This window comes from Piliocolobus tephrosceles, chromosome 2 (genome assembly GCF_002776525.5).
Source record: "Piliocolobus tephrosceles isolate RC106 chromosome 2, ASM277652v3, whole genome shotgun sequence".
NCBI classification, from domain to species: Eukaryota; Metazoa; Chordata; class Mammalia; order Primates; family Cercopithecidae; genus Piliocolobus; species Piliocolobus tephrosceles.
Genome location: NC_045435.1, coordinates 97,968,698 through 97,995,541, shown reverse-complemented (window position 1 = coordinate 97,995,541; position 26,844 = coordinate 97,968,698). Strand labels below are relative to the sequence as shown.

Genomic DNA, 26,844 nt, shown 5'->3' with positions numbered 1-26,844 from the left:
GGCTGCGGTGCCGACTGCCCCAGCTGGGGACAGTGGGGAGGCCTCTCATGAATCTAACCAGGTAGATGCCCTCCGTGCTGCCAGTCCTCTTCTAGGGAGTCAGGCAATCAGGAAATCAGCATCTCAAACCAGCCTCCAGTTTATAATTATCTAATTTCTCATCTGGGACGAGGGGGAATTAGGCTTTGGGAATCTCCCTTAGTCAAACGAGGACTGAGCCAACAGGACTGCTGGGCTCCAAAGCCATGGTTCCAGGAAGACTTGATTTCTCCCCAACCAGAAGGCATCACTTCAGGCCCTGGGGTCTCTCCATCAGTTTGGTATCTGCCCAGTCCTCTGTCTGTGTGAGGGTCTCCAGGGCCAGGCTTATATCCCTCTCCAGCTTTCAAGGTAGGATCAGATAACCATCTCAGTATCAGTACGCTTTCTCCCTTACACACACACACACACACACACACACACACACACACACACACACTGCCCACACGCGGGCTATGTGCCAAGGCTTTCCTCACTGGGCAGATGGTTAATAAGCCCTCCAACCAGTCTTTATTCATCCCCACGGATCTACTGCTAAGCGTCTACTGAGGAGTCCAGGTGACTCCTAAAATATGCATGCAATGATACCAAGAGTGAATATTTATTGAGCCCTTCCTAGGTACCAGAATTTGCTCTCCGTGTCCATCAGCTAATTCAATTTTCCCAACAACAATATGTGGTGCAGACTTTGTTTCCATTTTAGGTGATGAGAAGACTGAGGCACAAAGAGGTTAAGTTGAAGGTCACTGTGGTAGGCAGAATAACGCCCCCACCATCCCCAAGGTAGCCATGGACGAATCCCCGGAAACTGTGAATATACTAATTTGTAGGACAAAATGAGACTGTGCAGACGTCATTAAATTAAGGATCTCCCGTGGCCTCCACGAGACAGGGTCTAGCTCTGTCCCTGGGGCTGGAGTGCAATGGTATTATCATAGCTTACCAGAGCCTTGAACTCTTGGGCTCAAGAGATCCTCCCACCTCAGCCTCCTGAGTAGCTAGGACTACAGATGTGCACTACCATAGCCAGCTAATTTTTAATTTTTTTTTTGTAGACACAACGTCTTACCACATTGCTTAGGCTGGTCTTGAACTCCTGGGGTCAAGCAATCCTCCCACCTCGGCCACCCAAAGTGCTGAGATTACAAGTATCAGCCACTGCTCCTGGCCCTAAATCAAGGATCCTGAGGTGGGGAGATCATTCTGGCTTATCCAGGTAGACTCAGTGTAATCACAGGGGTCCTTTTAAGCGGAAGAGGGAGAGGCAGAGTGTTGCGATATGAAACTCAACCGGCCATCGCTGGCTTGATGATGAAAGGGAACCACAGACCAAGAATCCGGTGCAGCCTCCAGAGGCTGGAAAAGCCTCAGAAACACATTCTCCCCTACAGCCTCCAAAAGGAGTGCAGCCCTGCCAACACCTTGAGTTTAGTCCATTCTGGACCTCTGACTTCCAAAGTTGTAAGATGATAAATGTGCGTTGCTTTAAGCCACTGCGTTGGTGGTAATTTGTTATAGCAGTCCTGGGAAAGTACTCCCAGTACCAAGCTGATCAATGGCTGAGCCAGCCTGCACCCTGACTGTCCTGATCTGGGCCCCACTCTGAGGCCCCATGCTGCACCACCTCTGCAAGATGACATTCAAGGCCACCTGGTCCACCCTCCTGCCTCCAAACTGGAGGGCCTGCATGAGTCACGCTGCTTCTGGCTCTCACGTGCCAAGCAGGTAAGCTATTCCACGCCTGGCCTCTGCCACCCATGGGGCAGTATGAAAACCAAACGAGATAAAGAGCACCGTTGAATGTGGGGAGACTACTGTACAGGAAGGAGGAAATGATTTGTTATTTGTAAGAGGAAATCCCACCTGAGCATGTGTATCTGGCCCTGAGTGGGAGCCAGGGGGACAATGGAGCCATGTCCCCAAAACGCTCTGACATGGGATGTTATGAAAAAACCAGACATGCCTCTGGCTGGGCTGGGCAGGAAGGCTTCCTGGAGGAGGCGTTTAGATAAGCACCAAGGCTGGCCAGGGTTGCTCCAGCAACCAGTCAGCCCAGTTGGTCATGGTGAAGCAGCGTGGGCTGAAGGCTGGGTGCTAGACTCCTCTCGGTAGAGCCAAGTCCCTCTAGGGGGACCACTCACAGCTCTCCTTAGAATGGGGAACAGGCCCCACTGCAGGGAGCAGTGGTGTGAACAGGCTGTCTTGCACTACAGGACTTGGCTGGACCCAGACAGAGGTGAGTGAGAACTTGAACACCCAGACTCAGGGAAGAGCCAGGGCACACATCCCTCTGAATCCTACCAGTCAGGGCCTGGGTCCCATGGTGGGCAATGACAGGCGCTATCTACCTGGGTTTTATCTTTTCCAGACACAGCAATGGCTTAGGGTGACGTGTAGCAAGCTCTTGTCTCTCTGCCACTTCACTGCTCAAAATCCTTGCCTGGTTCCCATGGCCTTGAGGACAGCACTTGCACAATTGTCAGTCCTTCTTCTGCATGTGTGAGATCTCTTCCTTCCTAGACTGAGCCCCCGGTCCATATGACTCTGCCTAAAGCATACCCGGGTCCCCCATGGTGCCCAGCATGTAGCCAATACCAGAGAGATGAGTCAACTTAACCCCTGGCCAGGGCACACCTGTTTGCACTGCCTTGTAATTTCAGGCTGATGATTGAGCTGGTCCCTTGTGTGGGCTGAGGCAAAGGCCAGCTCTCCAGGTCTATGCTCAGCGGAACATCTTCAATCTTGTCATGTCATTGTCCCCAAACACCCACTCCGAGGCTCGTGATTAAAATGCCAGCAAGGACTGCCTGAGTTGTGGGGAATGCCTGACACTTGGGCTGCCTAAGTCTTCAGATCCCAGGGAGTTAAAACAACAACAACAACAACAACAAAAAAAACTCCCAAAGAAAAGGTAATTAACTGTGGAGGGGTGTTTTCATGTATTTGTGCTAATAAGTCAACATGCACACACACATACACACACGGACATGTGGTTTGATTGCCCATTTGAATCTGGTAGAGGAACGTGGGAGGATTTTGTGCACAGATCCTGTATAACCAGGAAGGCAAAATGCTTCTTGGTGTGTGTGTGAGGCCTCTCTGAATGTGACTGCGGTAGGATATGGAGTTCAGTTGGTTTCTTTTATTTAACCCCAGCAGGAACACATTCTGCAGGATTATAACAAAAATACATACAAAAAATCATTCCACATGCCCATATTTACTTTTTGGTAACTTCCCAGAGACACACTGCAAGCATGGAGCCAAGAACAAGGCCAAGAGGAATCACCGCACACTTGCTATAGTCTGTGAGCTCCTGGATTGTCATGAGTGAGCAGGTTTTCTCACCAGGCCGCATTCCTGTCCACTTTTAAGTTTGTCTTTGCCCCACTTACCCTTCCCAAAGGGCGTAGCACAGAACTTTGCACATATGGAACTTAGTAGATGTTTGAATGAGTATAAAAATTTCAGCAGAGCAAAAGTTCACCATTCAAAACATGAGATCTGATGTTCTTTAGAAATGCATAGTGACTGATAATGGGCACAGAATCTCTTTTGGGGTGATGCAAATGTTCTGGAAGTAGATAGTGGTGATGGTTGCATAACCTTATGAATATACTAAAAACCACTGAACTGTGCACTTAAAAATGGTAAATTTTGGCTGGGTGCGGTGGCTCATGGCTGTAATCCCAGCACTTTGGGAGGCCGAGGAGGATGGATCACGAGGACAGGAGTTCAAGACCAGCCTGGCCAAGATGGTGAAACCCCATCTTTACTAAAAATACAAAAATCAGCTGGGTGTGGTGGCGGGTGCCTGTAATGCCAGCTACTTGAGAGGCTGAGGCAGAGAATCGCTTGAACCTGGGAGGCAGAGGTTGCAGTGAGCTGAGATTGCGCCACTGCACTCCAGCCTGGGTGGCAGAGTGAGACTCTGTACCCACCTCCCAAAAAAAGAAAAATGATAAATTTTATGGTATACCATATATGAAGTAGTATACCTCAAATTTTAAAAAAACTTCATGGAGTGCTTATAGACTTCTATGCCTCACACGGGTAATTCTGGTCTGGAAAGAGCTAAGAATTTGCGTTTTTACATACTTCCCAGGTGAGACTGAGGTGGCCCTCAGACTGGCTTTTGGAAGCAACTGCCCTAGGGTGGCATGCACACGGGACCTTGCTAAAACACAGGTTCTGGGGTGAGGCTCAAGATTTGGCCACTCCTATAACATCCTGGTGAAGCTGATGCTACAGGTCCACACACCACACTCAATGTCAAGGCTCAACAGTGTTGCAGAGGGGCTGCTCCCAAACCCCACAAATCTAGACCTCTTCTTCCCCCCAGTGCCCACCGAGCCCACCAAGTGGCGCTGTCGAGGTCCAGCAATGTGCTCCCATCCCCAGGCAGCAGCAGTGTCAAGGCAGCCACTGGGAACCAGGTCCTCACTGATGCTCGACACTTCCCTGGGGCAGCTGTCCTGGGGGATGGAGGCTGGCTCCGAGCCCCGAGGGCCAGTTTTTCCAGGTGGAAGCAGCACCTCACAGCCTCAGAGCCATTGCTCAATTGACACTCTGGCCAGGCTGGGCACTCGAGGGCCCCCCACTCCCTCCCTTGCCCACCTGCCTCCCTGACCTTTCATTTCCCTCAAGACCCAGCTCAGCCCCTTGCAGGAGCTCTGGAGCTTCTGCTACATCCCTGAGGGCTTCTGTGGCTGCCAAACAGTGCTGGGTTGGTTAGATACCTGGAGGAGAAGCCCCAGGTGAGAGCTGGAGGATGCTTTTAGAGAGGCCACGCCCCTGGAGTGAGGCCGGAGACAGGCTCAGAGCAAGAAAAGCTGGCTTTTCCTCCTCCTGCTGCTCTGTTCTTCTTACCAGGCTGTGACCACACTCTGGCAGAAATGATAACTATTTGCAAAGCTGCCTTATCACTTTTAGGGGACGATAAAATTGCCAAGGGCCCAGACGGGTCTTATTTGGCTCAATACCCCAGCGTGTCCAGCAAAGAGTCTGACACCTACAGGGAACTCAGGATGGCTCAAGATGAAATCTACACACTTGCCCACACTTGCCCCACAGAATAAGATACAGCTGTGAATGGCAGGCTGCCCGCTACATATGGTCCCTCTCCACAGTGTCTGCCTCCCACCTTGCTCATGCCACAGCCATGGTTTGCATGTGGGGTTGTCTCAGGAACCCCACCAGGAAGGCAAGGGTGGGCTGGAGGAGAGCAGACAGTGGTTGGAAGCAAGCATGCATTTTACTGCACATCTGCATGCAGACACCACTTGCTGTGCACGCCCTTCCAATGAACCCCTGGGGTCAGGATCAGGCACTGGGAACAGGTGGGAAGAAAGTGGAGCCATAGGAGGAGCATCCCCCATCCCTGCCCCGACAGGAAAAGCTCCTGACCTGCCAGCCTCAGTCCCAGTTACTTAGTCCCTCACTAGGTATCTGTAATCCTGATGCCTCCTACCTTGGCTGGAGGTTAGTGAGTGAAGTCTTTGTCTTGGCCTCAAAGAAGTCCATTCAGAGAGGGGGCTGAAGGGGACCTTGGGGAGCTCTGTGGGGCCAGCCCACTAGACCCACAGTCAGTCACACTGCTGAGCCTAGCAGCATCACTTAGATGAACAGCAGGGCCACCAGCACGTGTGCACTCACCCCGGTTGCCGCTGGCCAAAGGGAGGCCTGCCCAGGCCCTCGCAGTGAAACACTCACGCCTTTGACTCTGCAGCTGGCACTGCCCTCCCGGAAGCCTCCATCTATGGGGCCCCTTCTCTGAAGTCCAGAGAACAGAGTGATTAGGTGCTGGCGCCCCATGCCGTGTGCTGCCCAAATGACGCCCCTCTCAGGCCCAAGCCCGGTAGTCTCTCATTATGCTGCATCACTCCAATGGCTCTCCTCTGCAGGCTGGAGCTTTTTTCAGCTGTGGTTTATGTAATTTAATGTTAACCAGAGTTCTTTGAGATACTCTGAAACTGCAAACATTTTGTCAACGCCTAATCAAAAAGCAAGTGTTCCCGCCCTCGAAAGATGCCCACATGTGAATAAACTGGAGGCCTCTTTATTGGGAAATGGTTTTTCCTTGGCTGAGTTCTGGTGACCTGCTTGAAGGTCACTGCAAGTGGGTGGGGAGAAGGATGGCCCAAGGGGGTGTGGTGGGAAGGGACATTTGGAGCCAATATCAGAGCCTGACAGATGCCATTTATTCTAGGATCCTCAGTAGCTTAGCTTCTAGAATGTTCTCCTGAAGAATCAGAAGAGGGTTTCTCAAACTTTCATGTGCCCAAGAATCTCCTGGGGATCAAATGCAAATGCAGATGCTGACTTGGCAGGTCTGGAGGAGGGTCAGAGGTTTTTCATTTCCAACCAGCTCCCAGGTCATGACCATGTGTTTGTCTTAGGACCAGCAGGGAATCAGCACCACTCTCCTAAACTAGAATGGAGGTGGGGTGGGGGCAGCACCCCGTGCACATCCCCAGTGTGGGCCCCCAGGGGGTACTCAGCAGGTATTAACTGCAAAGGATATGAGTGAACCAGAATCTTCACAGCCGCTCTCCGGATGGGGTGGAAGGGACTGAGGACATACAAGGCGTTGGTGGCACTGAACCGGAAGATGGTCTTGCCTTTATTCAGTACGATGAAAGTCTGGGGACAGACAGTAGCATTAGGCCCTTGTGTAGGAAGGCTTTTGGGGGCAGCTTTTGACTCAGAGCCCTTGGACTGTGGCTGAGGGGTGGGGTGGGAGGAGGAGGAGAGGGACTGAGGGAGGAGACGGGGAGGGGAGGCTGCCAGCACATGTGGCAGGTCAGTGGACTCACTGCCTTGCTCATGGGTGGAGGTGAGGGAGGTCTCAGGGGCATGTCAGTTTGGTTGAGATTTAGTTTCAAAATTATAGTCACAAAAAGAAGGGAGCTTTTCCAGTCCTTGCCCAGCTGTTGTCACAGCAGAGGCTCAGCAGACCTGGGGATGCCTCCTCCCTCCCCTTCTCCCTTAGCTGACCCCTCCTCACCCTGCGTGGGGTCCCCGCCAGGCCCACTGGGAGGGAGGACATAATAGGGAAGCTGGGTCAGCAGGGAGGACTTATGGGTGAGTAGAAGAGAAAAGGAAAATGCAGAAGCAGTCCCCCGAGAGCTTTTCTTGGGACCCTGTCTCCTGGAGTCCAGGACAAATGTCAGCCCCATCCCACAGGACACAGCCTACTGCCTCCCTCCAGGGGATCATGAACAGCAATGCAACCCCTCCCTGAGCTTCTGGAAGATCCTTTCTACACAGCACAATGGGGCACAGGAGCGGACAACGAGAGCGGAATGCTGAGACATGTGCACATCAGGTACCCAAGCAGCCCTTGAGGACAGCGGTGCCTCCCCACCTGCCCCGGTGTGTGGTGGTCACAGCTCTGTGGCCTCACAGAGGTCTAGGGGAATATCACAACCTGACATTCCCCTGAGACCTCCCTCACCTCCACCCATGGGCAAGGCAGTGAGTCCACTGGCCTGCCGAATGAGCTGGTGGGACAAGGTTCTACCTAATCTGGTCTGGAGAGACAAGCTGACTGGATAGATTAGGACCAAAAGTTTTGCTGTGGTGCCTCTATTGCCTTGTGAGGCTGCAGGCAGTGTGGCCAGGGATCAGCAAGTGGAAACAGAAAATGAGAGGCTGGGATCATCCCTGGAGCTGCTGTTCAAGCATTCCCAGACCCAAGGCCAGAAGAGATGGTGCCCCAACCCCTCACATGCTCAGCTGCCACCAGCCGCCAAAAGCCCAGCCCAGTCTTGACCTCAACCTCAGTTGGGTCCACCTGCTGTGGAGCCTGCCTGTCCCAGCTAACTTCAGCCTAATTGCCACTCATCCTCTCCCCATAACCTTGACTTACTACCAGCTGTGGCCTTAACCCCAACCCCAATTCCTACTTCTATCTCTCACCAACCATGACCTAGGCCCGCCCACCTTGACTAAGCCCAGCTTCCAGCCTCACTCTGACCCCAGCTGCGGCCCCAACCTTGCCTAGACTCCACTGGAGTCACTTGTACCAAGGGAAAGTTCAGCTGGGGGCTTGGGAGCAGGACCAAGTTCTAGGCCTCCTCCCCCACCTGTTTATGTGGACTGGGTGGGCTTTTACTTCACACACACACCCACTCAACTCACACATCCAATGCACGCATGCACACCCAAAGATGCACCCCAGGCTCATCCCCAGGCGCTTGGTCTTAAACCACAGTCACACACCCTTGCAGTCACATTCTTGCACTGGCCACACCAGCCCTGTCTGACCCCCACGAGCTTCCTCAGCCTGGTGCTGACTGCAGTACTGTGCCTGGCCACTCCCTTCCTTGTACTCAGCCTTCTGGGAAAAAGACCTCCCCCAAATTCAAATCCACCTTCCCCTGGAAGTAAGGCCCAGAAGCATGGGCAGCTTGGAGACCAAGCCTCTGCAGGAGTTCTGTATGTAGTGGGGTGCAGGGCTGGGGCACAAATGGGCCTGAGATCTGGAGGAGGGAGGCCAGGGCAGGGGATTCAGACAGGGGCAGTTACCTCTTGGGTCAGAGCCATGCTAGGAGAAAGCCTGAGTCTCCCTGCCCTAGTAGACAAAAGCCACTTCCCTTCCCTATGATCAGAAAGGACAATGGCAGAATGTCACACACCACCCTCCTCCAAAAATCCCCCAGTGATCCCCCTCTCCATCCCTCTCAGATTTTCCACTGGCCTTCCTGGTCCCATTGCCAGCCCTCAAAGCTCAGGGAACTGCTGCTGTGGCTGTGGCCTGAGCCCGTCAGCATAGCCATGCATAGTTCGTGGGTGTGGGGACTACATACTCTCCCCAGTAGGGAGAAGGGACCACATGCTATGCTTTGTGGCCCAAACACAGGCAGGGCCCAAATGCAGGCCAGAACTCAGGGCTTGACTCCAATTCACACACACACCACACAACGGGGAGGAGTCCTTCAGGAGTGAAAATCTAACCACAGGTAATTCCCAAAGAAGGTAGTCACAGGAGGCATGTTTTCCCTGAGGCTACCCTCTCTTCTTCATGACACCAAACCAGCATCTCAGGCTGCATAATTCCTGTCTTTTATTCCTGAATTCCAAAATTAAGGTGATTGGAATATAGATCACCAGTGACTCATTCCCCCAAAGCCTGGTGAGCCACCCTGCACAGAGCCCCATATGGAGGCCAGGCCCTCTTTCCTCTCTGCTCCATTGACAAGGGAGTTGCACAGAAGGGTAGGCAGGGCTGGAGGTGGGTGGTAGTCACCTTTTGGGTGCTATAGAAGGGGTCCAGGTCCTCCAGGGGCTCTCCGATGAGCTCTCGGGGTGGATTGCCATAGAGATCTGGCAGCTTTTTGGAGGCCTGCAGGTCCAGCTGGGGCCGGGGAGCCTCCTCCTCAGGCAGCCCCTCTCGGCTCTGCTGCAAGGTGGTTGAGCCGCGGGCTTGCTTCTCCGCCATGCGCTTCTCGATGGCTGCCAGGGACTCCCGTGTGAACCTGCGGAAGCTGCTGGTGCCCCGAGGTAATAGGAAGTTTGCCATCTTCTCATCCTGCTTCTGGGCACAGGCTCTCCTCACGTTGCCTGCGGGGAAGCTGGAAGACACAGACAATGGGCCTGATGCTATGCCCAGGGACAGAGGGCAGGGTGGGCAGACCTCCTGGGGGTGGCTGTGCTGATGGAGGGAGGGACACCATTTGCAGAGAGGCTCCAGACCCCAGGATGCCAACAACTCCACAGGCACACCTGGGCAACACTGGCCTGGGTAAGCCCAAAGCCCCCCAGGCTATGGGGCACACATGTGGACAGGCAGCAGGGTCACCTCCTCTTTCCCCTCCTAACAAGCATGTCTGAATTCAAGCAGGCAAGAGTGACTGTGTCATCCAAGCACCTTCTTTTTGCCCCATTCCACACAACAGGAAACACTTGCATCTTTTGGTTTCTTAGCTGTCATCACTTGAGACATTTCTCAGCTTGGAGTTGTCATCCAGATGTTGGCACCCTGGTGTACACAGCTGTGGTGAAGCCCCTGCAGAGAGGCTCCCAAGGAAATCCCCAGGGGGCAGAAACCTTCCGAAACAATCTGGCTCAAAACATGGGCGATGCCTCCCTTGCCCATCTGAGCTATTTCCCTTCCTTAGAAAGGTTGAAATTAGCCTGGCACTTTAGGTAACTTGAACTTTAGGTAAAAACTCTGCCTTCCATCTCCCCCATCCCTTTTAAAAATACATACATGCTTACAGATTTTGTAATAACCAAATAAAATTCTAGCAATAAATTGAATCATATTGCAAAAAAAAAAAAAAAAAAAGGGAAGAGCTCGTGGAGTATCTCTGGTTCCTCACACTGCTCCTTGCTCCCCTCCTCCCAAATGTGAACAAATGAATGCTGATCCTAAGTGACAGCAGAACCAGAAAATGGTGACCACTCATCAGCGAGGACATCCAGGCGGCACATGCATGTGACGCCAAACCGGGAGAATGTGGCCCCTGGTGGCCTCAAACAATCCAGAACCTGGTGTGAACACACTCTGCCTATGACAACGAGGCAGAAGAATGCAGTCCCAACTGCCCCACCAAAACAGGATGTGGTCAGAACAGCTCCTGACTGTGACACCAAGCCGGGAGGCTGCATCGCTAATGACCACATCAAACCGGGGAATGGTGGGCACCCGTTCAAGAGGGCACGGTGGACACCTGTTGGACATCTCTGCCAGAACAAAATCCTTTTCCCTCGCAAGGGTCAGCTTTGCCTTGATCTTACTGCTGCAAAACACGTCACCAATGACCCCAACGAGCTGCTGCCGTACCAACCCCTGCACACGGCCGCCAAAGGGTCTGGACTTTGGGGCCGCAGCCCTGAGCCCTGGATTGCTGTGAAGCAGGCACCTGGCCAAGAGACAGGTAAACGGTGAGCAAACACAACACACTCAGACCTCAAAAGGGCGCCTCTGGTCCCTGGGGAAGTGTGGATTGAAATTTGTGAAGGGAGGCAGGACAGCGGTCCCAGGACTCGCACTTTAAGAGCCACTCTGTGTCTTTTTCTTGTTTCATTCAAGTAAAGTTAAAGGAACATCTTTGTTAAAAATAGCAAGTGAGGGAGTAGGTTTCCACTCTATAAAAGCATTTCCCTGCCTCCCCTCCATCTTTGTGTGAACAGACAGACATCCGTAACACTCATCAACGCATGAGTGAGGACTTCTTTTTCTTAGCTTATGGAAATTTGGGTTAATTTTAAACTATCTTCTTTATACTTGTCTTCACTGCTTGAATTCTTTAAAATGAGCTTGCATTATTTTTACAGAAACAATAAAACTCATTTGTCTTTTTATTTTAAAAATTAAAAAAAAAACCACACACACAGTCTGGATGACAGCAGCTTCTTACAGGGCAACCCTCTCCGCTATGAGCAATCAGTTCCATAAATTGGGAAGCCACCTCTTTTGCTTAGACTTACTTCCTAAAAATAGTGTTCTCTGTCTCAATGTATCCATCTGTGTCCATATGCCTGCAAGGGTTGTGGGGACACATGCACGCCCATGGATCTGCAGAGGCTCACTGGTACACACTGGCAAGGGTTTGTGTGTGTGAGAGAGTGCGCCTGTGCGGGTGCAAGCTGACACCTGCACGTACGTCTGTTCCAGTAAAGGTGTGTCTTTAATTTGTATTAAATAAAGGATTCACGCAGTTACATGCACATAAGTGTACAGATGGATGAATTTCCACAAACAGAACACACCTGGTAACCAGCACCCAGACAAAGAGATAAAATGCTCCTAGTCTCTCAGACTTAGGCTGCCCTCCAGTCACTAAACACCCTCCTTTGCCCAGGGAACCACTCTCCTCGCTGCTAATGGCATAGATTAGTTTTGCCTGTCTATGTATGAATAGTGCAGGGGGCCCTTCTTAACAGACGCTGTGAAGGGGTGGTGGAGAGATTTAGGGGAGAAATCACATCTCCTTCTCATTAACCTCTCATTCAAATTTAGCATTTCCTTCAGTTGTGAATATAGGCAACAAAGCAGAAATTGTGGCCAAAAGAAACTGCAGATATTTCCCTGTCATGTTATAGTTGCTGCTGGCCTCTCAAATAACATTAATACTCATCACGACTTCAAAATTACAGCACTTAGATTTGCTGCTAGATCTTAATATTTAAAACATGAATAAAGACATATACTACTCTATCAAACATTGGTTTCTGTGTTCTGATAGCTGTATTTCAATATAGGTGGTTTCCTTTTTAATCGTATGTGTTTTATTTTGTCTCAAAATATGTACTTCTGAGATGGGCTTTATTCAACTGGTAGAGAAAGGTTAAGATCCTGGCTTGGTCCTTGCTCAGATGCTGACCATGGGGTCCCCTCCTCTGCACCTTAGCTTCTCATCTGTAAAGAAGGATGAGGCGAGCCTCCAAGTTCTTTCTGGGATTCTATAATGCTCTTATCATGAGTGGTTTCAGCCACTCCCCTGGCCTCTGGCTCTGACTTATCAGGCTTTGGGTCATTTCCAGGTGTGGACTGGGCCCCCAGTCTGCCCCACCCTTGGACCTGAGAAATTCCATTCTGAGTCTTGCAGTGGCCCTGTGGGATGGACGAAGACCAGAGAGGCAGGTGTCCTATGTCCAAGCACTTCCATAAACTCTCCAATCTTCTCCATCCAAGGCCTGGTGAAGAAGCCCTAGGTCCTAAGGAGGATCCTATCCCGGCTGGCCTCCAGCAGAGCATCCACCCCCTCGGGGCCCTGGCCTGGGAGGGGTATAGTCTGTCCAGGGGAGCTGCTGAAACCAGATTCCAGATGAAGCTCTCTTCTGTAGCAGCTGGGCAGCCTCATGTTCCAAAGTAAACCTACCAAGAGTGTCCTTTGTCTCTGGGGCCCCCAGGCAGCTCCCGGTGGGCGGGTGGGATCCGCTTTCTCCCTTGTTCTCCAGCCACCTGCACCTGGCTCTGGCCCTGCCCCTGCCCTTCCCTTAGCAGCTCAGGGCCCACGCCCTGCTGTGGCCAAGCCTGGCTGAGGCCCGGCTGCAGGGTTTCCGGTGCTGCCAGGGTGAAGAGGGCTCAGGGGTGGTCTGAGGATGCTCTGTGCTCAGGTTCAGCCACACCTCTCAGGCCTAGGATGTCAGGCCTGCATATTTCAGAACCCATTCCCTGGCTGTGGAAGGTTGCAGGGGAAAATAGGTAAGCACAGGCCCCTGGTCTTGGTCTCACATAGCCCCAGCGTTTGAGGAAGCTGGACCTGGCTTGATTGTAAGACCACAGTCGCTCATCCCCTAGATGCCAGCACCTCATGATTCTCCACCCCCCAGGACAGCTGCTCCATATGCATCAGCTTGGCCATCTGCACCAGCCCTACTGCAGCTCATCAGGCTGGGACTGCTCCATCCGGCTATGCACTCTTCCTGGGCCAGGCTTCCCTGTCCTTTGGGCTTCACTCTAGAGTCCCACCCCTAACTCCATCCTCCCCCAGGTTCATCAGCTTCTGGAACTGGATGCATCCCTCCCTGCATTTGGAAGGTTCCTGAGAGCTCATGATGGGAGCAGACTGTGAATCTTCCTTTCCAGACTGGCTCCTCCTGGCACCCTTTCTTCTGGCACTGGCCACAAGCTCCCAACCCTCACCCAACATCACTGCCCTGGGACAGGCCTCCTTGCCCCTGCTTGGACCATGGCAGTGCCTCCCTCTATCCTTCTATCCCACACATGCAGCCCCCTGCTCCTAGATTTAGACATTCTCCAACATTCTGTGTGCCCTGAGTGACGCCAGAGTCATCTCCTGCTCTCTTCTCCACTCCACCTCCTCCAGGACACCTCTCCTGACTGCCCACCCACCCAAACTGACTCGTTCCTGTGTGCCTCCTCACCCAGCTCTGGCCCCTTCCTGGCCTCTGCTGGTTACTGACAGGGCCTGTAGTATGTGTATTCACATCAAGGTAGAGACGCTGCACAGGGAGAATATTAACTGTTCACACCAGAAACTAGATCCCCCTGCACTGTTTTCTCAACTGGCTTTCCTGAAGGAGGGTTTTCTGAATGCAAAGGCACACAGCTGGTGCTCAATCAGCAATGGTGCCACTGCTATGACATGGACACAACAGTCAGGCAGGTAGAGTGCAGCTGTAGGCACTGTTTGAGGTGGGAGATGGATGTGGGGTGAACTACTTGTCCCGGTTTACATGGGACTCTCCTCATTTTGGCAGTAAAATTTCTGCACCTTGGGACACCCCCAGTCCTGGACAAACCAGGGTAGCTGGTCACCCTGGGGAGCCTTCCCTTTCCTGCAGCCCCTCCCTATTCACTCCCCTCCCTGATCCCAAAGGAAAGCACACTTCAACCTCCTGAGTCACGTCTGGCATTTTGGTCTCCTTGGAATCGGAGCCTCTGGAACACAGCATGCAAAGAATATTCTTTGCCACGTAAATTTATGCAAAGCATTGTGTGGAAGTGGTTCCCAGGCTTCCTAGAAAATCTCTGTGGGATTCCTCCACTCTGTGCTCCTCTCTCCTGCCCTGCAGTTGGGGTGACCTCGGGCTGGAGCACCCAGTACCTAGGGTTTGCAGTCTCACCAACCCCAGAACACAGTGCAGCTTTGCCCGCCCACAGGGCACTCCCCTTCTGCCTGCCCCTCAGTGCTAAAGAAGAGGCTCAGGAAAAGGGTATGGGTGCCCTCAAAACAGGAGCTCACTCCCCAACGGTGGAGGTCAGGACTCCCTGATCATACTCTGATCACACTCCACAAACGAGCACAGGGCCCCTGCTCTCTACCCTGGCTGACTGGAAACCCTCCACAGACGAGTCTGGGTGCTCCTGGACTGGCAACACCAGGGACAGGAGAATGGGACTGGATGTAGCTTGACAAGCTGTAACTTCACCCCAGTCATTCACTGGCCTCCAAATGGGGAGACGACAGCTAGGAACCTCTCTCACTCCAGGCTTCCTTGCCGGGAGTCGCCCATCAGAACTTCTAGCCCTGCTTGTAAGGCAACTGCATTTCTTCCTTGAGAACATGTCAACCCATCAACACCTCACAGACTCATTTTATTAATTGAATGATTCAGTGAACATTTAATCAGCACCCATTGTGTACACGGTCCTAAAAATGACTACACAGAATACTTTTCTTCCCAAAGTGATGGATCCCAAATCAACAAGGGATAATGGGGGGATGAGGAAGAGTCATCAGTAAAGAGAGTCTGTGGTGGCTGGCAAGGAAATTCACCCAGACTTGCTGACATTGGCAACGAGCAAATGCCCTGAGCCAGAGAACCAGGCCTTGCATTCACCTCTGCCTCCCCCTCTGGCCTCCCACCTCACCCTCTTGAAGATTTCCTGTTTCTAGGGATAAGGAAGTGGTTAGGGCTGTGTTTGGAAGTCAGCTCACCTGAGTGAATCTGGGCCCTGGCTATGCATTTGTCGTGTCTTTGGGCAGATTAATTGATGTTTCTCTACCTCAGTTTTTCCATTTGTAAAATGAGGTTAATAATAATATCTATTTCACAGGGCTGCTGTGAAACATAAATGTATTGATATTTGTACATGCTTGGCACACAGAAAGTGCCAAATGAATTTAGTTGCTACTGTGGTTATTGTTATTATTATTATTCTTATGAGAGATCCACCTCAGAAGGCCTCCTTGTTGCCCACACCAGCCCTCCCTGCCTGGGCTCTTTCCCTCCTCTCTGTATTCCTGGCACACTTGAATTCCCATCCCTACCTCAGCACAGGATGGATTAGTTTACTTGCTTGCCTGTCTCTCCCCTGGATTTTTGTCCTGGTCTCCCAAAGCAGGGGCTGGTGAATGAAGGAATGAAAGAATGAGGGAGTGTGAGATTAACCTTCCTATTGCCTGGATACACACACACACTGTAACTCAGTCCCCTTTCTAGACCTCAGTTTTTCCAACCCCAGGCACTGGACTAAGGACCGCCCCAGCAGCATCACATGCTCATTCTGTGCCCTGCACTGCACTTAGTACTGTTGGTGGATCACCTTACTTCATCCTTGCAACAATCCTAGAAAGACGGGGGTTATTAGCCTTGTTTTACAGACGGGAAATCTGACTCTAGGACAGATGAAGTGAGCCTCAGTCTGTCTGAAGCCAGGCCTGTGAGCCTACCCATTGCACCACATTGCCTCCTACCTCTGCGTGCAGAGAGCTGGATAAAGGTTCATGGCTTGCCTATGGCCCATCTGCCTGGACTGGGTCTGTGACCCCCACTTTAAGGCTAAAAGTCAGTCCTGTCAGCCTCATCTGGGCCTGGTTCTCCCTCTATGCAGCCCAGATGCTCCCAGGGAGACCTAGCCGATTTCTGCCCATGCCCGAAGAGTCAGCAGTTTTCCTGGCAGAACCGATTCCCTAGCAGTTTTTCTCTCCAGCTCAAGCACTATCCAACAACAGGGCGGCCACTCATTCACTGCATGTGGCGACCAAGTGCTACTGTGGACTGAGTTGTGCTATTGTAAAGTCACATCCATTTTGCAGGCTTAGTACAATAAGGAATGTTGACTTTCGTTAATAATTTTTAATACTGATTACAGGTTAAACAGATAATATTTGATAGTGTTATACTGGATTAAATAAAATGTGTTCAAGTTTAATTTCACTTTTTTTGGTTTAAAAATATGGTTATTAGAAAATTTAAAATTGCAAATGTGGCTTGCATTTGTGACTCATATTTCTATTGGATGCCACCGACATCAAGTTCCAGCCACCAGGCCCTAAGCCCTTAAAAAATTCTACCTGAGGCCGGGCACAGTGGCTCATGCCTGTAATTCCAGCACTTTGGGAGGCCAGGGCGGTTGGATCATCTGAGGTCAGGAGTTCGAGACCAGCCTGGCCAACACGGTGAAACCCCGTCTCTACTAAAAATACAAAAAATTAGCTGGGCATGGTGGCAGGCGCCTGTAATCCCAGCTATTCGGGAGGCTAAGGCAGGAGAATCGCTTGAACCCGGGAGGCGGAGGTTGCAGTGAGCAGAGATTGCACCACTGCACTGCACTCCAGCTTGGGTGACAGAGCGAGACTCCATCTCAAAAATAAATAAATAAATAAAATAAAATAAAAGACTTCTACCTGCCTTGGGGCTGAACCTCAGGCTAGTCTCTGGGGGAGATAAGTGATGGGTGGGGCTGGAGCTGGGGGGCTGGGACCGCAGGGAAGAATTGAAAGAACATTGTCCTCTGCAGACCAGAAAGTGGCCATCCTGGTGTCTGGCAGTGGCTGTGGGTGGTTGTGGAGGCTCAAGTCACAGGTTGGGATGGTGGGGGATGTAAGTAGGAGGGATTGACAGTAAGTTTCAGACCATCCCTCCCGCCCAGGCAATTATCTGCACAGTCTCGGCTCTCCTGGGCTAACAGCTTGGACAAAGGCTCGGTGGGGGTGCCAGCTGGTGCTGGTGGCCTGTGCTTTCAGGTCCTTGCTCCCAGATCAAAGGCACATTGGTCCGTCCTTGCACGGGGCCTCAGCTAACCAGCTCCCCACAGGCTCCGCTCCTTTGAGGCTGCATAGGCATTAATCCTGTCCGGTCTGGAGCCCAGTTCTGGGGGAGATGGGAGTCTGAGGAGCCTGTCCTTCTCTACTCTTAATCTCTGCCTCCAGCGATCTTGCTAAATCCTTCAGAATCATCCTCATCCCTCCCGGAGGTGGAGGAGAACACACCCACCCTGAAGCCGGGGAATGCCCTCATTTACATGCATTTGCATCTCATTTATTCCAACACCCAGGCTGAAACCGAGGCTAATTCAGCTGACAGGAAAACCCTACCCGCTTTAGCTCTGCTGCTCTGCTGAAGTGATTCCCCCGGCAGGGATGAAATGAAATGGGGGTCCCTAAGACTGGGTCCTCCTCCAGAGGTGGGAGCTGAGGGCCCTTTGGCCTGAGCCCTGAATTTAGCCCACCTCCCAAGGACAAACTGGCCTAGGGGTAGCCACTCTCTTCCCTGAAGGGCGGGCGGCCCTGATTTTTTCTTCATAGCCCTTCCCCACAGTAAGGATGGGGGTCGGGGGCTTGGCAGCAGCTTATTCAACCCATCGACTGTTCATCAGTGTCTGAGTGTCAGGCCAGGGGAACTGCAAAAGACCCAGATGGTTCAGATACCCCCTCCACAGGGTACAGGGCATCCCCCTCCCCCAGGCCAGAGTCTTCTTTGTCAGTCCCTTTACACATGCCCAGGTCCATCCACAGGGGATCTAGAATATGCTGAGTGGCACTTCGCTGTCAGCCAAGGCAGCAGGGTGGGGACCTGGATGGTCTAATACCCTGAAACCACAGAGACCCAGAGTTGGAGAGCCAGCTCAGTCACCCAAGGGCATCCCACCCCAGACACCAGACCATCTCTGTGTACACCCACATGGTACACCTAATCAGGTCAGAAAGGTGCCCACATGTGGCCCAAGAAACACCCTCATGGCACACAGGTGCCCAAGACAGCAATCAGCATTCTAAGTCTCTTTCTAGCTCAATTCCTTCCAACTCATTTTTCTCAATACTTGAGCTGAAAAAGCTTCACAGAGGAACTGTGCATTGATGCCATGGCAACTGAGGCATTTATGGGGTACCTACTGTGTGCACTAAGGGAGATGGAAACCTGGGAGGCCCACCTCTAGGGTCTCTTAGTGTCCAGAGGGAAATAAGCCAATCAACCAATACACTAAATTTATGCCACAAAGGTGTCCATGATGTATTATAGCCAAATGTGCAACCTTTTTTTCTTAATATTCTTTTATACTGAGGTATACTTTAAACACAAGAAAATGCTTCAGGTATACAGTTGGATGAGTTTTGACAAACGCACACACCTGTGTAAGTGCCGCTCCAAAAAGACAGTAAACATCCCCTCACCCCAGAAAGTTTCCCACTATTCTGTTCAGTCAACTGCTCTGATTTCTATCACCTAGGTTCGTTTTGCCTGTTCTAGCACTTTATGCATATGGAATCCTACCTTATGGGCTCTTTTGTGTCAGCCTGTTTTTGCTCAACACGATGTTTGAGATTTTTACTTTGTATTTGCTGGCGAGTGTGAGCTAAGCTCCCTGTGTAATGCACTGTGAATACAAGTCACCCATCTGGGAACATGTCCTTAATTTGATCATAAAAGGTGAGGACTGGAAGGGACCTGAAGTCCAGCTATCTCTGGGGACTGTAGGCCCCAAGGGATCCTTAGGGAGTTTTTTTTCTCTCCTTCCCTCAGACTTCCTGAAACAGAAGCTCAGCAATTAGACATCTAATAGGCACCTAGGCTCAGCAAGCAAGTGGGGGCTTTCCTTGGGTTTTCAGTTTTGTTGGCAACTAGCTGGCGCTTTATTGAACTGGCAGTCTGTGCTGCATCTGACCCAGCACAGTGGTGGGGCTGTTGCTGCAAACGGCCGGCTGAGCTCCCGTGTCTTCTTCCGATCACGTCTATGAGCAGAACATGAGGAACAGAGGCTGGGGTGGGTGGCCTCTGGCCCTCAGTCTCCTTGTACTCCACACCCACTGGTGTCCCTTGAGTGGAGCCCTAGGCTCAGTAGAGAATGAACACGGGGCTGGGGTTCTTCCTAGGAGCAAGCCCAGAGGCAGTAGAGCTGGGCAACCAAGGGCTGGCACCTTGGCTCTGAGGGGCTTGTTTGGGCCACTTTCCTGCGCTTGGCCCAGGTCGATGAGGCTGGGGTTTTGACGGCCAGGCAGGGTGCACTGATTGGGCTGGGCTGGGCTGGTCCCACCGATGGTCTGATTTTTTTCCGCCATCTTAGATCATTTGGGGTACCTCCCAGCCTAGCCTGAGTGTAGGGGAATGGCTAATGTAGCTTGAGTACCCTGAGAACTGATTTGGTGCCTGAAGCCAGAGTACCTCTCTCTGCTCTGCCATCTCTTTGAAAGCAGCCTCTTGCCTCGCACAGGCCTTCGAGGAATCAATACCCACCAGAACGGCATTTACCATTCTCCTGGTGCCAGGAGAAGCCTCTCTCCTGTTCAAAATCCATTCCCAGAAACCACAGGGGCTCCCTGGGCAAGCGCAAGGGAGAGGTCCTGTCTGAGCTCTGCCCACATCCCCGTGTGACCTTGAGCCTATGGGGCAGCCAGCACCAGCCTCGGCCACCCAGGGCTGTTAGGAGGCCAGGGAAAGCCCTTGGTGATGATGACAGGGGGTTCTGAGTGGACAAGGGACCCTCCTGGGTGCACACGGATGTTGTGAGAGCATCTCCATCCCTCTACTCTGCTAATAGCTCTGTGGGGACATGACTTTCCACTGCCACCCTAGGAGATTTAATCAGGAGAAGAAACTGAAGAGGAGAGAAAGAACTGAAGCCTCAGAGCATAGACATTCTCTCCCGACAACAGGTCCAGCCACATGATCTGAGCACTCACTTCTCCGAATTCTGTGCATCCTCTGTGGAGGGGTTCTAGTCCCACCTCTTCCAGGCAGCTTCCCCTGGCTGCTCTGGGCCACACTGACCTCCCACCAGGGAAGCTCAGCCCCCAAGTTCAACCTTGCATTCTTCCTGTCCTAGGCAGATCTCTCCCTGGCCCTCTGAGGCGAACCTAGGAGGTCCTAAGGATTTTCACTGTCCTTTTCTGCCCCTCCAGAATAGTGAACAGAGTGAGGAATGGACAAGAGAGGTTGAGAAGCTGTTCTATCAGACTCTGGCTTCGAAAATCACAACTAAATTTTATGTTGGGCTTGGGGCACACCAGGTACCCCTCGGGGAAGTGAAGTTGCAGGGGGAGGCTGTGGCACCAAGCTCCCCAGCCCATGGCTGTGGTTCTTCAGGGAAGGCAGGTGATGGCAGGCAGGGTGGAGAAGGTAAGATAAATGTTAAAGAATTGAAGTCAGACGGCCCCAGTGTTGTACCAGGGGTGGTGCCTACCTCCACAAAGCCTGGTCCTGGGACTTTCCCCACACTGGGGGTCCCAGGCTCCGAGAATTGACGTGGGGTCTCTATAAATAGCGTCATTCCATATTGATCATCTTAAAAAGACACGGTATGTTCTAGGCCCACGGAGAGGAGAGTTGTGTCTAAAAATAGTCTCATCCCTAGGAACCGCTGCCAGCCTGAGGCAAGTGGTGTAAGCTGTGTATAGCCGAATGGGCAGTCTGAAGGGGCGGGTCAGAAACAGAGGCACAGAACCTCTCCGTCCCCACCCCATTCCTTTTGCTCCAACCCACAGAGCTCACCCCTGTCTCAGGGCCTTTGCACTTGCAGTTCCCTCTGTAACATTCTTTCCCTAGATCTCCTCAGGCTTGGTTCTTTTCATGTTATTCAAGTCTCAGTTCAGTCTCCTCCTTTAAGGGGCTTTCCCTGCCCACCCAGTCTGGAGTCACCGCCATGTCTCTCCATCACATTGTCTTGTTGTATTTCCTTCATAGCACTAGCGCCTATCTCAAATTATCTTCTGCATGGATTGGTTTAATGTTATCTCCCTACTTGTATGTAAACTTCATGAGAGCAATTGTTACAGCTTGCCCACCTTCTAGAACCTTCCATGGCCCAATCGCATGAACTCTGCCTCAGACTTCTGCATCAGGGCAGCCTGGGCTGGCAGCAGGCCATGGGGCTCTCCCATCCCAGGCTTCCCCTGCAGCCCTGGCCAGCCCTGTAGTGGGTCTGCTTCCCATAGGGCCCAGCCTCTGTCCACAGGCTACCCACTGGCCCTGCTTTTTCCTCTCTCTGCCTTCTTCATGTATTTAGCCACAGAGCTTTTACTCCAGCTCCCTTCTCCTAATCCTAGGGATACCTGCCTTAGACAACCTCATCTTGTCCCCACATAGGGCTTTCTGGAACACCCTTCTCTCTGCAGAGCAAGGGCTCCCTTCCCTTCTTGCCCGTCACCCACAGCAGGAATCACAGATCCTGCCATCAAAATCTCCCTCTCGGAGACTCACAGAAAGAGTTATTCCCCCTACCCAGGCCTTCCCAACTGCCCCATGAACAAATAGTAACCACTACACACTTCACTGGCACAATCTTAACTCACAGACCTGCGGCTGAGGGAAAGGCTTTCCTCCTGCACGGCGATGTGCTGCGCGGACACGCATGCCTACAGTGTCCGCTCAAGGCTCTCCCGACAGCCCTCCCTGACCCCACCCCTCGCCAGCTCCCTTCTATCTCTCTCCTCCCTCTTCAACCATCAAACTCTTTGAAAGAGCTGTCTACACATGCTGTCTCCACGTCCTCACCTCCAGCTCGCTTCTCAACCCACTCCAAACTGGGTTCCATTCCCACCAAGTCACTCATTCATTCATTCATTCAACAAGAACCTGTCTGTGCTGGGCATACATTCTGCAGGCGCTGAGTAGAGTTTCTCCTACCAAGGTCACCAGCACCCTCACCATGGCTCGATCTAATGGACACTTCTTTTTAAATTATTCATTCTTTTTCTATCTATTCATGAACTTATGAGAATGCACCTTAAGTCTCTCAGCAGAAGGAAACAGGGCACTTTCCCTCCCCCACTGAGCGGGGCACTCTCCTTGTCTTCTGCAGCACCTCCTACTCCTGGCTTTCCTCCTACCTCTCTGGCTGCTCCTTCTCAGCCTTCTCTGCAGACTTCTCCTGCTTTGATGGTTGGAGTGTTTCTGGGCTCCTGACTCAACCCCCTTCCTTCTTACCCTCTACACCACATTAGAATCACCTGAGTGCTTTCACAACTCCTGATGCCCAGGCCCCATCCCAGGGTCAAATGAATTAGCACGTCTAGGGGTAGAACCTGAACATAGGTATTTTTATTTAAAGCTTTCCAAGTGATGCTAATGTCACCAGGATTGAGAACCCCAGGTCTGTACTCTCACTGGGCAATCTAATTCAGTACCATGTCTCCAATGACCAACCTCTGCTGAAGACTCAAAGTTTCCATTTCCAGCCCAGATCTCCATCCTGAACATACTTCCTTCCTGGGCCCTTCCCTCCAACTACCTTCTGGATGTCAGCATCTGTCCCCGGAAGTACACCAGGTTCAAATCAGAACCATGAAACATCTGTCACTTCTCCTTTGCTCTTCATCAAGTTTGCCAACCCAAATTTAACTTGCCCATTCTTCTTCTCACGGTGCGCCAGGGGGCAGCACACCTCACTTAGTGAGACATTGGAGGTGGGGAATGGGAGAGCATCACGACACTTGACAGAGAAGGAAGATGGGATACCATAAGTTCTATTATCTGTGGTAAACTGGCAGTCACCTCTCCTTCAATGGAAAGACTTCGGATGACATCCGTGGTCTGAGCTGGGGAGGTGGTAGAGTACACAGCAGATATTGACACTTGGGCTCAAACCCAAGTTCTGCTACTTAGAAAATGTGATGGTATGCAACTATTTAACCTTTCTGGACCCCCAGTTTCACCATCTGCAAAATGGCCATTATGATGGTCCCTATCTCTAGGGTTGATGCAAGGATTCAGTGAGATTAACCTTATAAAGTGCTTAGTGCCATGCCTGGCCTGCAGAAAGCACTCAGTGAATGTTAGCTATTTTTAGTAACATTACTGAGGATAAATTCCCAATTCCTGAGCAGAGCTCACAAGGGCCCCCGTGACTGTGACCTTGGCTTTAACTCCGCTCTTCTCTTCCTCACACCATGGGGCCCAATGAATCACTCAACTAATAATTGTGCTGTTTCACATTTCTGTGCTTTTGTACATACTGGTCCTAACGGCTAGACTACATTGTTCTTGCCTGGAAAACTCCTATTCACCCTTCAAAACCCAGTGTGGAGGGTTATTTTTGTTAGAATAAGACTCTTGACTATCCCAGTCAAAGGTAACCACCTCTCCTGTGAGTGGGCTCTGGGGACACACTTCTATCACTGCACATCCTTCCAATAACCTTCCCAAGAGTGAGCAGAAGCCAGCCTCCTCTGAACAGAACACAGACTGCAATTTGGCACTGTCCCTGGCTGCCCTCAGGACTCCCTTCTCTTTGGATTGCCTGGGCACCAGCCTCCGCTGTTCCCCCATCCCCAGCTGTCTCTGGTGCTTCCCACCAGTCCTCCGAGCCCAATCTTCATGCTGAGTGAGTCAATCCTAGAATTTTTCCTGGGGAGCTTTGATCAACACACAGAGAGGGGGCTGAGCACCTTAGAGCACAGCAGCTGCCCATGCCACATTGGGCTGAATGCTGGCTCTTGGCACCCCAGGGCCAGTTCCCCTTCTGCCTAGATCCTCCTGGCTCAGGTCTAGGATCTCAAGGTATCTTCACACTGAGTGGTGCCCCCAATCCACTGATTCTCTAGATGACTTTGAATAAGTCCTTGAGCTCCTCTGGGCCTCAGTATCCCCACTTGTACAATATGGTGGTGATGACATGATTAAAAGTTTAATGAGGCTCTTTTCAGCACAGAGCTGGACACCGTAACATAGAATCTGTGTTCCACACCCTGGCTGTCTGTCGCCTGACTTCACTCTCTCCATGCTCCTGCGACAGCAGCCTGACCACCCTCATTCCACCTCTCACTCATTACCGTCAATTCATGTGCACCTGCCCAATTCTAACCGAGTGGAGTGGAGGGCAGCGGCAAGGGCCTGGGCCCCCAGTAGCTGGGGCCTCTGCTGCTCGGGGTCCCACTAGATCCTGAAGGATGGTGGGAACTTGGGAGAGGGCTTGGGATGCCATGGCATGGTGGGGGTCACGTGGTGTGACTGTCGGGATGATGCTGCCTAGGCTCACTGGGAGACACACCTGGGGTCTCAGCAGGAGGCGAGCAGATGCCTGGGAATGGAACATAGGCCCAGGACCTTAAGAGGAGATAGATCCCATGGCCCGGGGCTGGGCTGAAGGCACGAAGGAGCACAAGAGTGAGTCCTGCACTATCTTAGCCATGGCGTCCTGATCTGGCTGTGCGCTGCTCTCCAACAGGTGTTTGCAAGTCAGGCCTATAGCCAGGGACTTGTCCCCAGCATCATGTCCCCCCATCCTCATCACCACCACTAACAGTCCCCACACCTCTGGCCCTCACCAGCCCTTGGCGTCTCGGTCAAGGCTTGACACCTCCACTTTCTTCCAGGGCGCCACCAAAGACGATCAAATAACACAGAGGTCAAGAGCCACCTCCTATCAGGGTGCGTGGATCTGTCCGGACAGAGAGAGGGGAGCAGAGAACTCTCTCCAATCTCAGCGCACAGACATCTCTACCCCTTCGAGAAGCACAGAGATCAGATAGAGGAGATGCGGCCCCGTTAGGGCGTCAAAGGGCACCGAGATCTCTATGTGGTCTAAGCGCGCAGAGCTCTCGTCCCACAGAGAGGACAGCCCCAGCGGACGGTTCCCCATGGGCCCAGAGAAAGGGGGTGCGTGGCTTCCTCCCCCATATCCAGCCCTGCTCGGTCAGCCCCCGCAACTCCCGCTCTCTGGAACCACATTCACTGCGCGCCCAGTCGCCGCTCTGACCTTGGGGTCTCCGGCCTCCGGAATCCGGGTCCCAATCCCAGACCCTCCCCGAGCCTGCGCCAGGGATGACCGGGAAGCTGGGGCCGCAGCTCCCCCTCCCCCGGCCCTCGACAGCGCACCGGGAAACCCGGAAGGAAAGGGAAGGGAAGGGGGGCGCACGGTGATTAGAGACGTCTCCCCCGGGGATACCCTCTAGCCGGGCGGATCTGCGCCCCTTCTCCCCCTCCGTTTCTCTGGGGCACTGATCGGGAGGGAGCGGCTGGGCGGACCCGGGCAGGGGAGGAGCACGCTGGGGCTGCAGGCTTCGGCCCTCGGGGAGGAAAGTTGGGCGGCGGCAGGCGGAGGGGGCTCCGGCCGGGCCAGGGCTGCCGGGCGCGGAGGCGCTTGCTCACCTGCTGGTCCCCCGGCCCGGCCCCGGTGGGGGCGGCTGCTGCTCGGCGCGGACTCGGCTCGGCGCGGGGCTCGGGGCACGAGCGCAGGCTCAGCGGCACCGGGGGACCGATCCCCGCATCCTACGGGCGCCGCCGCCGTCTCGGCTCCGCGGCTCCGTTCGGGCTACCAGGCTGGGCAGGCGGCGCGCGGGCTCGGGTTGGGGGCGGGGTCGGGGGCGGGGTCGGGGCGGGCCCCGCCTGGGCTCGGCCTGGGGCTTGGGGCCCCGGGCTGGCTCCGCCCCAGAGCGATGCGCCCTAGGCTCCGCACGTGGCGCTCCGCCCGCTCGGAGGGGGGACACACCGGCTCCCGCCGGGGCGCACACTCCCACACTGACCCGGGGGCGCACAGCCACAGACAGCCGCCCACGCGGCTGCGGACAGACAGACACGGGCGGGGGTACACACACGCCGACCCGGGGACGCTTTGCCACAGATGGCCACCCACGCGGACGCGGACAGGCACACATTAACAAACACTGGCATACACATCAGCACACGCCAGAGTATACACACACACACACACACACACACACACACACAAAACCTTGCTGACTTGGGAAAGCTACACCAGACACCCACCCACCCACCCACGTGGACATGGGCGTATACTGACACTCATGCCGAGACAGACACACGCTGCCATAGGCATACCTGCACTGACACAGACACATACATGCACCCTGAGACAGATACACACCCCCACACACCCACACAGACACAGACAGACACATCATTGACACACACTGACACTGAGGAAGACATTTTGACAAACTTAGACACCCACATGACTTAGACACACGTCCACTGACACACTGACATAGAGACACACACACACTCGAACCACACTTTCCTGGAGACACACTTAGTGATGCCACAGAAATCTGCACAACGGTACACACCTACCTGAACACACTGACGCAAATGCTCACAGAGCCAAACACACACCCAGACCCAGAAGGAAGCAGGCAACCAACACGGAGACACCCACACGCGCACACGCAAACACACACACACACATATATACGTACATATATGTATGTA

General features: G+C 52.8%; 1 protein-coding gene across 10 annotated transcripts in view; it reads right to left on the bottom strand.

Annotated features, from left to right (window-relative positions):
* Positions 1 to 25,919, bottom strand: part of SCN5A (sodium voltage-gated channel alpha subunit 5) — a 102,484-nt gene extending 76,565 nt beyond the window's left edge. For 3 of the 10 annotated variants that reach the window (XM_023231470.2, XM_023231468.2, XM_023231464.2), the window contains exons 1-3: positions 25,765 to 25,919; positions 9,290 to 9,614; positions 6,563 to 6,681 (exon numbers count right to left, since the gene is read on the bottom strand). In XM_023231470.2, coding sequence (XP_023087238.1) covers positions 6,563 to 6,681; positions 9,290 to 9,562 — 392 coding nt within the window. In that variant the 5' untranslated portion in view covers positions 9,563 to 9,614; positions 25,765 to 25,919. Of the gene's footprint in view, positions 1 to 6,562; positions 6,682 to 9,289; positions 9,615 to 25,764 lie in introns of those variants that run through there. The other 7 variants (XM_023231463.2, XM_023231467.2, XM_023231462.2 and 4 more) reach the window with 3 other exon arrangements.
* Positions 25,920 to 26,844: the final 925 nt, after the last annotated feature.